General features: G+C 29.2%; 1 protein-coding gene across 2 annotated transcripts in view; it reads right to left on the minus strand.

The window, feature by feature from the left end:
* The window catches only part of LOC148303390 (CD151 antigen-like), a 278,505-nt gene that overhangs the window by 24,227 nt on the left and 240,989 nt on the right, over positions 1-13,289 (minus strand). For both annotated transcript variants that reach the window (XM_088270105.1, XM_088270106.1), the window contains one exon: positions 11,606-11,797. In XM_088270105.1, coding sequence (XP_088126231.1) covers positions 11,606-11,797 — 192 coding nt within the window. The remainder of the gene's footprint in view (positions 1-11,605; positions 11,798-13,289) is intronic.

The raw sequence follows: 13,289 nt of genomic DNA on the forward strand, positions 1-13,289 counted from the left end.
ACGTTGATAGATTTATCCATACTGAGGGATTTTTATACGAACACAATTTTTATACGAATAAACAATTTACGAGTATTTCATTAAGTAATATTATTTAATTTTTTATGTGCCGCATAATTTTATTACTTACTTAACTTACTTATAACCCTTATCCGCAACCCAATGGTGCATAGGGCACTGCATCGAATTGACACAGTGTTTTCTTGATCATTACTTACACGAAGGCAAGGTGATCACTCTTACGCTTCAGGAACCAGTCCAGGGTAATATTAAATAAATATTACAGTGTAAAATCACTAATATTTATTTTGACCCCCCCCCCCTGGGAATCGAACCCGGGACCTCCAGCACGGTAGCTAAACACGCTGACCATTACACTACGGAGGCGGACAAAAATAATTTTATAGGTATTAAAAAAATAATATTATAGGTATTAACAAACTTTCGTCATTACTTGGTAGTTGATATTGTTATAATTACTCTCTACCAAAAGTTTTAGGTTTCTAAGGTCATAAGACATATTTAACACGAAACTTTCAACTATGATAGTAACAATTTATCAATTGAAAGTTGAAAGGTCAATCCCATGAAGCGTCGTTAGCGTGGTAATTTATAAAATTTCATCGAGTGTCTCACAAAAGTGTCAGATTTTTCCAATATTGATGGAGTGCGCTCAAACTACCTTCTTCCTTATTCGAAGCCATTTATTTTTTGTTTTCGAATAAAAAATCGAAGACAAAAATGCTTGTCAACTGTTTTACGACGTCATCACTCACCTTTTTAATATTTCTACATATTTTTACATTTTAGTTTCTTCCAACATTTCGAGTGTGTCCAAAAACTTGTTGACAAATCTGGATTATCTCCAATTAAGAGGTATTTTTATAATAATTTTTAGACGTCTCAATATAAAGAAAGAAGAAAATGGATGTCTGGGCATTTATAGGGTCTACGACCGTCATAGGCTTGGTTAAGTGATCACTTTGCACACGTGTAACATTCACTAATTCTATCCGTGATTAACAACCACACTACTCAATTTTATAACACTTCTTTTCGAATTAAAAAAAATTGAGTTGTGTGGTTATCAACCATGGATAAAATTGTATAATGTTTTACGTGTGTAAAGTGATCACTTAATCAAGCCTATGATGGTCGTATGCCCTGTTCATCTATGTTGAGATATCGAAAAGTAATGTAAAAAATCTTATTTATTTTTTCGCATCTTTAAAAAAGGCATTTTCATTTTTTTTCTATGGTCATTATAACGACTGTAGCAAAAGAAGTATTACTTTTTTAAAATAAGCCCTGTAAATGCGCAGACTTGTTTATTCTTCTTCATCTATGTTGAGATGTCAAAAAGTAATGTAAAAAATCTTATTTATTTTTTCGCATCTATAAAAAAGGCATTTTCATTTTTTTCTGTAGTCATTATTACGGCTGTAGCAAAAAAAGTATTAATTTTTTAAATAAACGTTTTAAAATAAAGAATAAAATAAATATTTTTTTCTCTTAAGACATCGATGTAACTTTAATCAGAAACTTTAGATTTAACTTCTGCCATTTATTTCTCAGAAAACGATTCGGTTTAATGATGAGGTGTTAACCGGAAGTTTGCGAAAGAAATGAAGATAAATGAATCCCAAATCTCTATTTAAGATTTATGACACAAAAAGATTAGATTTATAAGATCATTTTTTATCTTATGTTGAATATATTCCTTATTATTTTATTATGTATTAAAATTCAAGTATTTTAATATGAGTACAAATAAAAACTCTTAAAACAAATGCACACATATTTAAATGTAAAATAATATTTTTTAAACTGATTTTGTTGAGTTATGCTTAAAAATAACAATGAAATAATTCAACAAATCGAAAATAATCTGTTTAGTTTTATATCAATATGCTTATGGTTAAATTTATATTAAAAACTAACATTTTCAAAACCCGTTAAATCTATTTTCAAAATTTTTATCATTCAGAATTCAAACTGTTTATTAATAATAAGTATCTAAAATTTAAGATTTTTTAAGAACTTTAGACGTAGATTATTCTTTATACAAAACTGTATGTATGTACAGTAATTATCCTGAATTCCTATGCAAAACAACCGAAATTTTTGAGTGCTTAAAATATAAATGCATTAATTAATAAGTACATTATTGAAAACGTATTTAATTAATAAAATTGCAAACGCCTTCACTGATGTTATCAACTCTCCTTAGTACGAGTTAAATGTGTGATTAGCATTTATATAAAGGTTTTAATTAATAAACTAGATCCCCATCGTACCTCCTACGGTGCCCCCTACCGACACCATTGTTGTCCTGTAGTTTTTGGTTTTGTTTAGATATATTGCTTGCTCCTGGTTTATTTCTTAATATGCATTCATTTCTGTTTGAAGATCTCTTTGATTATTTATTTCACTTGATTAAAACCTAAAAATAAAAATTGAATATCGCAATTCGTAATATTGGTTTACCTGACGCAAAATAACAGCAAGATGCCACCCGAAGATATTTAGAAAATCACTGTCTGGTAGATTACGAAAAACTATTTTTTAAATAATACAGTCTATAATATAGTTTTAAGGGTTAGGTGCGAATATTTAATTTGGAATTTTCATGAAAAAAAAACAGTTATCTCACATCTTTCGATCACCGCTGATGAAGGACTGAACTAGCAACATGCTACATGTTATCTTACACGTAAAAGTTTGATTGAGTTTTATATCTAAACATTAAAATTTCACGCACCTAGCCTGAGGTAAGAAAAAAATCAGAGCAACGATTACAAATGAAAGTTTTAACTTAAAGGTGTAGATAACTTTATTTGTATTCGGTAACAAATGCAAAAGTTATTCTTAAAAATAGTTAAATTCATTACGTATTTAAAGCGTTATCTTTCGTATGGTTACCGCCCGATTGTTCATGAAAAATTCGATGTTTTATTTACTAAACATGCTAACAACAATCAAGGATGCTGTTATTATTTTAATTTTAAACGTTTGTAAATTTGGGGTTTCCATAATTGCAAGTCGAAAAGTAGGTGTATTTTATATAATATATGTTTACTTTTTACGAGGGTCAATTGTTCTTGTTTTTGTTGATAATTTCAAAGTATTTGATCCATTGTTTGAGCTTTACTAGCCAATTACAAATTTATAACGAGCCTTTGTTAAACTCATTTAGTTATTCCATAGTTGGCTTGATGTACTAGAAGTGGTTTGTTCTTCAGTACAAGATTAGTTTGCTTTTGTTGGAACAGCAAAGTTTATTAAAATTCAGAGTTCTGCGGTTTAGAGGTCGGCTAAACTGGCCAGCAGTAGCAGTTCTACGCTTACAGAACTGAGATAACTAGCTCGAATAGTTTACAAGTCATTTCATTTGGGGATGGAATATAAAGCAGGTGATTATTTCAGTCACTTATAATAAAGAGAAATATATGTACAATCATTAGAATACCTGCATAATTATACGAGACACAAATGCATTACGAAAATTATTACTTGTACTACATTTGGGAGAAGATGTACTGAATAAATATATAACCCCCACTTTGCTCGATAATATTGTGTAGTGATCTTGAAGTGTACTGATCAAAAATATCATGGAAAAACCAAATTAGACAACTGGTTGTTACTTTCAGGAAAAAGATGGAAAGAATTCTGTAATTGATTTCATAATCACTCAATAAGGAAAATTATCCTTAAATTTTCAAGCAAATGTAAAAATAAAATTGTAGATGTTGATTGAAAAAAAAGATTTAAAAGTATAAATTTATTTTAATAATCAAACAATGAATTTAACTGAAAAAGTTATGATTAACTGTTCTCACTTTAATAAAATTTTAAAATGTATTTCATATAATTGTTGGGAATGTGTTATATTTAATTCACCATTAATTGGAGGATCATCGTTCCCTTAGTACCTACTTGGATCGGTGTCATTTCCTTTCCTATGTTCTATTGATACGCCAGTATTATCTTCTTGTTAGAGTTACAAGAGAATGAAACGAAATACATATATCAAACAGAATTGAATAGAGTACAAGTTAGCTTCTTGTTCATTAGTGAATATATCAGATAATTGTTAGTATAACATACGAAAATATATACACCATTACTGATAAGTTGTAGAAATGATTAAGAAAATAAATATTTTTACATCACATTATTTCTAAACACGAGAACACCTTTTTCTCTTGTTTTCCTTATATTATTTTAAGAAATCATTCGTCACTTTCCTCAGATATCGAAAACATTGTTCCATAAATGCCATTTGTTATGAGCTGTATGCAGAAATATACACACAGTGTAAAGGGTTTTAATATTTTAACGCTCTCCACGTCGCGACGCGTCGGTAGGTATTATTATTGCTACCTTTTTACTTGTTCATCACTGCAGATTATATGTAGGTACTAGGGCTCCTACTACCCCCAGGTAAATGAGGTTCGATAAAAAAAGCACCGATACATTTTATTATACAACCGATAATGTATTAAACTTTTCAACTCAATTACGATAATTTCACTAAACTTTGTGGTCACAAAATGAACGTGAATTGAGGTGCAATCTACTAAATAGGTACTTTGTTCTGTGATGATTCGAGGTACGTAAAAGCGGTTATTTTTTGTAATGTAAAATTAATATTTTTATTTTTTTACAATATTTATAATTTCAATAAGTATAATTTTTTTGTAAACGTATTTATTATAAGTTGACAATTAGTACTACAGTATTAAACCTATAAATCTACACAAAATATTTAAAAAGAGGTGTTAACTGAATAATTAATGCATAGCCTAAAAAGATTTTTAAGTTATCATTACTTTCTTCACGTGGCACCCTCAAAGGAAGGGTTCTTTGGAAATTCAATCTCTACTTGGAAGCTCCTTTTTTACAATCGTCCTTGTATTTCAAATACTGAAAATAACATAGATATAAAATGTAATAATAAAACAATACCCTAAAATAACGGCATTTCAAGAAAAAAAAATCAATTCTCCTTAAATACCTTTAGCAAGTTTCTTTACAGTAAACACTACGGTATCAAATCCAATTTATTATTTTTAATTAAAGTTTTACTTAGTAAATACCACTGTTTCTTAAAATCTACTGTGACACGTGTTTCGATGCATTCCGCATAATTTTCAAATGATCCGGAATGCATCGAAATACGTGTCACAGTAGATTTTAAGAAATAGTGGTATTTACTAAGTAAAACTTCAATTAAAAATGGATAGATACTACAAAGTGACTGCCGAATCAATTAATAAAATAAAATTTATTAAATTAAAATAAAAGCAGAATTTTAACGATGCTAATATTGAACCACCCTAATCACCTTATCTTACACATCTGAAAATGGAATTGACACAAAATTAAATATTTAGAAAATTCCATAAAAATTAACAGTCTTGAAAATCGATTTTTCCTAATTTCCTGATATTTAGCAATGATTTTTTCCAAGTAAACTATACTAAATTAAATTTCTTCTTTTAAAATATAGACACACCCTTAACAATGCTAATATTTAACCACCTTCTTTTGAATTTCGTCTGTAATTAATTGACTCACCTTATTGTTTGTTTTCCTGGAGTCATTTTTCAACGGTGCTTATATTAATTTTCATTCTGGGTAAAAAATAGCCCGGGATCTTTACATTACAGCAAACGTCCTCCACGTAATAAGAAATTTTCCACAAAATACCTCCGTTCTCCCTAGCAACAGGTTACAGCACTCATAACTCTACGGGATTAGACGTTAAATACGGTTATTATTTAATAATGAAAGCGTAAGAACTTCGCAAAATAAGGCAATCTCGGTAATATATTACACCGCTTTACTTAGAATTTTAAAAAAACTGTTATTTTTTATTTTAATGAATTTATTTTGAAAAAATGCTGGTTTTGTTCTTTGCAGTAAGATTTCTAACTGAGGTAACATGCAAATTTATAAATATATTTTTGGCTTAATAATTTATTATACTTTTAATCATAAAAATGATCAAGAAACCTCCATGTGATTTATTTTAAGACCTAACTGTTTTAATGCATTAATTGATTCGGCAGTCACTTTGTGGTATCAACCGATTTTTCATTTGAGTTTTACTTAGTAAATACCACTGTTTAAAAAAAAATCTTTTATGGCAGGTGTTTCGATGCATTCCGCGTCATTTTGATTATTTTTTTACGGTGTTAGAAAATGATGCGGAATGCATCGAAACACGCGTCATAATAGATTTTAAGAAATAGTGGTATTTACTAATTAAACATAAATTGAAAGTATTTTAATGCTATTGTACAGTCTCATGCAACTTAGTGTTTGAATAAAGAAAACAGTACCCGAGAAGCAATATTTTTTGTTAAATCAGGTATTTGAAATTAAGTGTTAACATAATGTAATATTGAAATTTCAAAATATAATCCTTTGTATGTTAATATTTGTATGTAAAATGTACTTACAAAATACGTTTTTAATAATTGCATGCTGATTTCGAACCAACCGGCTTCATAATTCATATTTAACACTAAAAATTATTTCTCAAAATCTGTTCTGCTCAAATATTTTGGCAGAAAGGTTTTCGCAAGTATTCTTAAGTGGTTTATTAAGCGATCATGTTTTAAAAGCAATCTGTCCTTAGGGACCTGAATACATAGAAGGAGATAAGGACGATTTAAAATAGAAATAAACTACTTAAAAAAAATTATTCAATAAATAATAAATAAAAACCCTTATCAGCACCCCAATGGTGCATAGGGCACTGCTTTATATAAACGCAGTGTTATCTTGATCGTTTACACATGAAGGAAAGGTGATCAGCCCCCCGCTTCAGGACCAGTCCAGGGTAATATTGAATAAATATTAGAGTGAAAAAATCACTTATATTTATTAAACCCCCATGGGAATCAAACCCGGGACCTCCAGAACGGTAGGCGAGCATGCTGACCATTACACTACGGAGGCGGACAAAATACACTACTTAAACAAATTTTATTCAATATTATGCAGAAGAAAATTATGTTTGACTTAAAAGCGCATTTTAAGCGTTTATTTAATGTTTAAACAGTTTACTTAAAGGAAGGGTATTTACGAGAAAACGCGGATAATGTATTCGTGTGAACATACTATCAAATTTAATATGGTTAAAATGTTTAATTAAAACGAGGAAAATTTAATTTTACGGCGTAAAGATAAAAGTAGGTAGTAGTAAGAACGGACAAGCCATGAAATATGAGTAAAGTTTTGGATGAATTATTTTCATCGTCAAATATAATGTTGAAATGTTTTTTTTTTCATATTTTTTTAAGGAAGAACTCTTTAAAACAAAATTTTGTCGTAAGAGTAATTAACGTTTCCTAAGAAAATTATAACTTTTCAAAATTATTAACATTCAAATGAAAATTCTTCGAAATTTAGTTTTTCATTTGAAATTCACCCAAGTGATATTTTCAAATTTCTTGACATAAAAAATTCATTTGTTGAAATATATTTTGTCTTTAATATAAATAAAATGAATATAAACCTAAAATGTATACAACAATCTGAAATATATACCTCATACACATACACACACACACATATGACGAGCTTTGAAAAATATCATTCGCATTTTAAAATAAGTTATTTTTCTCAAGTGTACGTACCATGCTGGCCATACAACTTTACTGTTTGTGGTATCAAAAAATCATTCTCAAAGATGATACATTTTCGTTAATTAAAATTGTACTTAAAAGATAAAAATAAATAAAAACATAAAAATTAATATGAAGAGAGGAAGATTTTTAAAACGTGTACTTTTATATTACAAATAAGCTTTGTATGAATAAAAGATGGGGAAATTTAAAAGCTATTCGCAAGGTTTAAGGAGTTACACTTGCTAAAGATAAAAGCAAGATTCTTTGACGAAAAATTTTACGAAAAAAAATCTCTTTGACATACCTACCTTATGTTTTAATCATGAAAACCTTTATTTGAGAAAAATTGAAAAAAGGTTTTTTATTGCATATTAAAGTAAAATTAAAAACATGAGTTTTGAAAGGATTTTTTAAAAGTAATTGCATAAATAAACTTAACATAAATAAATGATTTAAAATAGTACACACATAAACGAATAATATTTTTTTAAGTGGAGGCTTCTTTATTACAATCAATTATGTACATAAATAATATATATTTGAAAAAAATCATTTATTTCACAAATTTTAGTAATATTTTAAATGGCAAAATGTCAATTTATACCTTAACGGAAAATACTTAAAATAAAAGCGAAGGTCTAATACCCAAGTACTGGAACCCATTTAACCCAAAAGATTGGAAATAGTATTTTCTGGACCCAACCCTTACAATTTTCCTATAAGCTGATGGGTAAATATACGAAAATCGTAGAAATACTAGTAAATTCTTATTTTTATTACCTTTCAAGGATGTTTTATACGATGGCATATAAAAAAGGAAAGGACCCCATTGCAAGGTCTCATAAAGTTAAGGGAAATATGAAAGCGATAACACACTAAAATTACGACCCGTACCACAAACTAGAACCAGCCGTACGAACAAAATATATATGGAAGAAATTTATATTTTATAGGTATGTTTTCAATTGGCGCATAGTTTTACTAACGGTTTTTTTTTAAATATTGTCAATGCTAAACTCGTGTAAATAATTTATTAAACATTATGGAATTTTTATTATTTTTTCAACAAACGAGTACATATGTATGTATGTATATAAACTATATAAAATTTACAATAATGTGTTTTCACTGCGGTTTCCCATACCGAAGGGACATTTTATCATACATTTTCTTTAAACAAAGTATTTGATTAGTAATTTGTCTATCGTGAGTCATGCAATCATATATGACATGGCCGATAATGCAATCTATTTTAAATCTACCCCTCCCCATTATCTAATAATGAGTTACTCTTTTATACATAGTTTAGTTATTGAATGACTTCATGGATGACGGAAGCACGTTGTACAGATTTATTGAGTAGTATTCAAAGTTCCTTTGACCAAACGTGGTATGTGTTTAAAAATATAGAAACTCATCAGATTTTGTTTGACGTTTTTGATTCTTGTTTGTCTTAAAAAAGTGATCATTGGTAATTTGTGGTCGATGCTAGGATTCGTTTTCCTGTGATTTCTGTGAGTAATGTTTAATATTTACTGTGTGGAAATATTTAGCACGTGCCTCTTGGAATTTTAAGTTTTATTTTCAAGGTTGATTTTTAAGGAACATTAACACTATGTAATAGTTCTTTACTCATACCACTCTATTCAATAATCCCATACAAGGGAATAGAGTGGAATAAAATGTAGTATTTTTTTCAATAACTCTTTTGAAATTAAGGATGTTACGTATTGTTTTAAAGATAGTTTTTTCAGTTTTTTCTACAAACGCTACCGTTTGAAAATTTCATTGAAAGTTTTCGTCTATTTGTATTCCTAAATATTAAGTATTGTTTTTCTTTTTTTCTAGGCAGTTACATGTAGTGTTGAAATATTATTGACTTTTCGTTGAAATTGGCATTTTGTAAATATTAATTGATTATTAATTGAAAAAGTTTGTTTTACTTTTAGGAAGGGTTAAGTAATTATGTGAAACCATTTTTTACCGAGTTTAACATTTTGTGCTCTAATTTCCCGAATTTTATTATTTTCTTCATAAAATCTGCATCATGAAGTATAAAAATGATGATTCTATTAAAAAAACAGTGTTTCTAACGAATTAACTTTATAATAACATACGTATGTTATTATTATATTTACAAAATTTGAAATAAACACATCAGTTTTCAATATGTGTTTATAGGGTGAAAATAATATTGTAAACTTTTGTAATATATGTGTACATAATATCCTTTCGAGGTATATTACTTTGCTTTCCTATGAACTTAATATTATAATTTTATTCAATTTTGTATGTACCCAAAACGATATTAAGGTTTAATAATAATAAATACAAACTTAACGTTCGCTAGTTAAAGGGAGCTTTCCAAAATTAAATATTACTGAAACGATATTCATGAAATAATATCACAAATAAATATTCTACTTAGAAAAATAATTAGAAAGTTAGACTTAAAAAATTCGTCTGACTATGTCTGCTAGGTAAGAGTAATCATCAGGGACATACAGAGTAACCTTCTGTCTACCAAGCGGGTCCAACGAATCTTTTTATGTTGGGTTTATTGAAATTCTTAATACAATATGTAATCTATATGGATCTAACGATATACAACGAACGCAAAGATTACAAGTTAAAAACGTAACAAACTTCGTATAAGTGTCCATTGGACCCAGAACGGTAATAATCGATGGTTTTTATTTTCAGTAGACCGAGGGTTAAAGGCGATGCAATGAAAATATTATTAAAATATTAATTTAAATATTTTTCTTTTTAGTTACGAATGATGTGAGTTATAAATAAAATTAAAAAAGGGTGATAAATAAGAATCCTGTGAATCCAACATTTTCATTTTCAAAGTTCTTCATACTGTAATTATCAATAACTTAAAAATTAAAATATCAGGTATTTAACAATACTATTTTAATGGAATAAGATTAAAAGAAATGCATTTTTTACAAATAGATTTTTATTATAAGAGTATTATTCGTTTGGTGTTAAAATTAATATTAAAATTACTATTACGCGTGTCAAAATACTACTTTACGATATCCTTTAATACTTGGATAAAGTTTTTTCGAAGTTTTTTGAAAGGTTTTTTAAAATTAAAAAATACCTTTATAATTACTGTAAATACCGGCTTTATGAACGGTTATTTAGATGTTACTTTACATAATTTGTTTCCTCGTAGTTTCTTATAAAGTCTTTGGGGATATTATAATCCTTCGAGTAACAAGCCGGTAAACCGATTTAAGCTACTTTGACAGTTTTAATACATAAAATTGATTTTTTAATGTTTTTTAGATCTCGTTTAGTGAATGGAACTGAGATATGAAAAAAACAAGTTTGCAGAAAAAATAAGAAATATTTTACACCATGCAGATTATAAATATTCGCCTCCGTAGTGTAGTGGTTGACACATTTGGCTACCATGGCTGAGAGACGCAGATCACCCTATCTGTCCGGTCTGGCAGAGAGGGGGATTCTTCTCTCACTGATCCAGAGACTGACAATATGGTGGAATATAAAGATTTGTGAACAAGTGTTTGTACACACTCAGAACTGTATGAAAACTATTTAAATTTTTTCGGGTGTAATTCAGTGCGAAAGGGGTTATGTAATAATTTTTTCAACCCTTATCCGTACCGATAATGCAAAGGGCACTGCATCATATGAACGCTGTGTTATCTTGATTGTTAACACACGAAGGAAAGGTGATCATCCCTCCGTTTCAGGTACCAGTCCGGGGTAGTATTGAATAAATATTAGAGTGAAAAATCCCTTATATTTTTTTTACCCCCCCTGGGAATCGAACCCGGGACCTCTAGTACGGTAACCGAGCGTGCTGACCATTACACTACGGAGGCGGACATAATAATGTAATGTAAATAATATAATAAAATAAAATAAAATAATGTAAATAATGTAATATTATAGATAAAACTAAATAAAAAATATATAGTTACCCCGAGTAGCATTGATCTATTTTCCCTCCACAGTCCGCAGTAGCCAAGTATGGAGGCCAGAGCCGCTAGGGATCCCGCTGCCAGGAGCACATAGGCAGCCATGGGGTAGGTGATCGTGCTCAGCAGGGAGACGTACTGGTGCTTCCCCACAACGGTCCACAGGCCCACGGAGAAGACGGCTAGACCAGCGAACTGAAATTACAAAATGAAGGTAAGGATCTGCGGACCACTAGCAAAAGAGGGCTTCAGTTTTTGTCCTGAAGTAATCAAACATATATTAGATTAGTTTCAATATTATTTTTGAATGTACGAACATAGGCATACTACTCTGTGTGTGTGAGTGTCTTAGCCATTGCTGCATTTAACATATTCCTCTTCTTAAGGGGTGTCCTGAATCAAAACGTTAAATAGCAGTTGTTGTGATTTTTTAGAAAGAAAAGAAAGAAATGAATTTATTAAACTTTTATAATTTTTTTTCAATTTTGTATTTGTTATCAACATTTTTAATATGTGTAAATACTTGTTCACAAAATCTGGATTATCTCCAATTGCAGGAGTTATTTTCATATTATTTTTTGACATCTCATCAAAGATGAAGAAGAATATGGAAGTCTGGGCATTTACGGGTAATATAAGAGTTTCTGCTTAGTAAAAAGCTTCTTAACATCTCACCAATAGATGTCTCTAGTGAAGTTCTAGTGATTCAAGAATAAGGTTTCTAAATTGGTTCATATATATATAGAACTTCCAAGAATTTGAGTAGTGAGGTTGTCAATAATGGGTAAAATTGGTGAATGTTACACGTGATCACTTAAACCAGCCTACATATTCTTCTTCATCTTTGATGAGATGTCAATAAATAATATTTGTATTTGTTTATTGAATACCGCTTTTTTTAAGAAAATAAAATATAAAAGTATATAACAGATTTCTAAACCGGGCGTCTAGTCTCTGCAGTTAATCGGCGGGAAACGAAAAACCAAAGAAGATTTATAAATTTTATATTTTTCTTCCGAGTGAACTAAAAAAAGGTACAGAAAAATGGGAAATAATTGTTTGAGCGGATTTGAAAAGTGTGGAACAAAAGTTTTAAAAAATGTTCGTTTTTTTATATTATTGTGGAATATGACATAACCACGAGTATTGTCAAAATAAACCTATTAGAATTTTTCTTTTCTTTCTTTTTCATTTGACAGCCTCAAGTCACAGCAACGCACACCTAGTTTTAAAATCACCCTTTTATAAACATGTCCATGACAGTGCAGTTTTGTCTTTCGTTACATTTATGTTGAGACGACTTACAAGTATAAGCATCGAACCAGAAAATTCAAGAAATGGATTTAAAATTTTTCCTCGATTTTTTCATTAAGAAGATGGGTAAAAAATAATAAACACAATGTTTTGAGAAAGGCGCGTTCTAGAAAGCAATATTCTTTACGCTTTCATAACGAATCTGTAGTATTTTAGTGAAGTGAAGCGAAAAACGAAAACTCATTCCGAAGATGGAAAATATCGCTTAGTTAATGACATCAATAAACGAAGGAACGTGCCTTTATTAAATGCAACATGAAAAACCTAGTTTTTAATATCGCATTTCATAAAAAAAATCAACAATTAAAAACGTCGCTTAAAAAGATTGTAATTCCCCCGCAAAGGTTTTATGGATTGTAATCTATAAACCAAC

Source organism: Brachycentrus maculatus, unplaced genomic scaffold (assembly GCF_059751285.1).
Source record: "Brachycentrus maculatus isolate JH-2025_06_01 unplaced genomic scaffold, ASM5975128v1 h1tg000370l, whole genome shotgun sequence".
Taxonomy (NCBI): domain Eukaryota; kingdom Metazoa; phylum Arthropoda; class Insecta; order Trichoptera; family Brachycentridae; genus Brachycentrus; species Brachycentrus maculatus.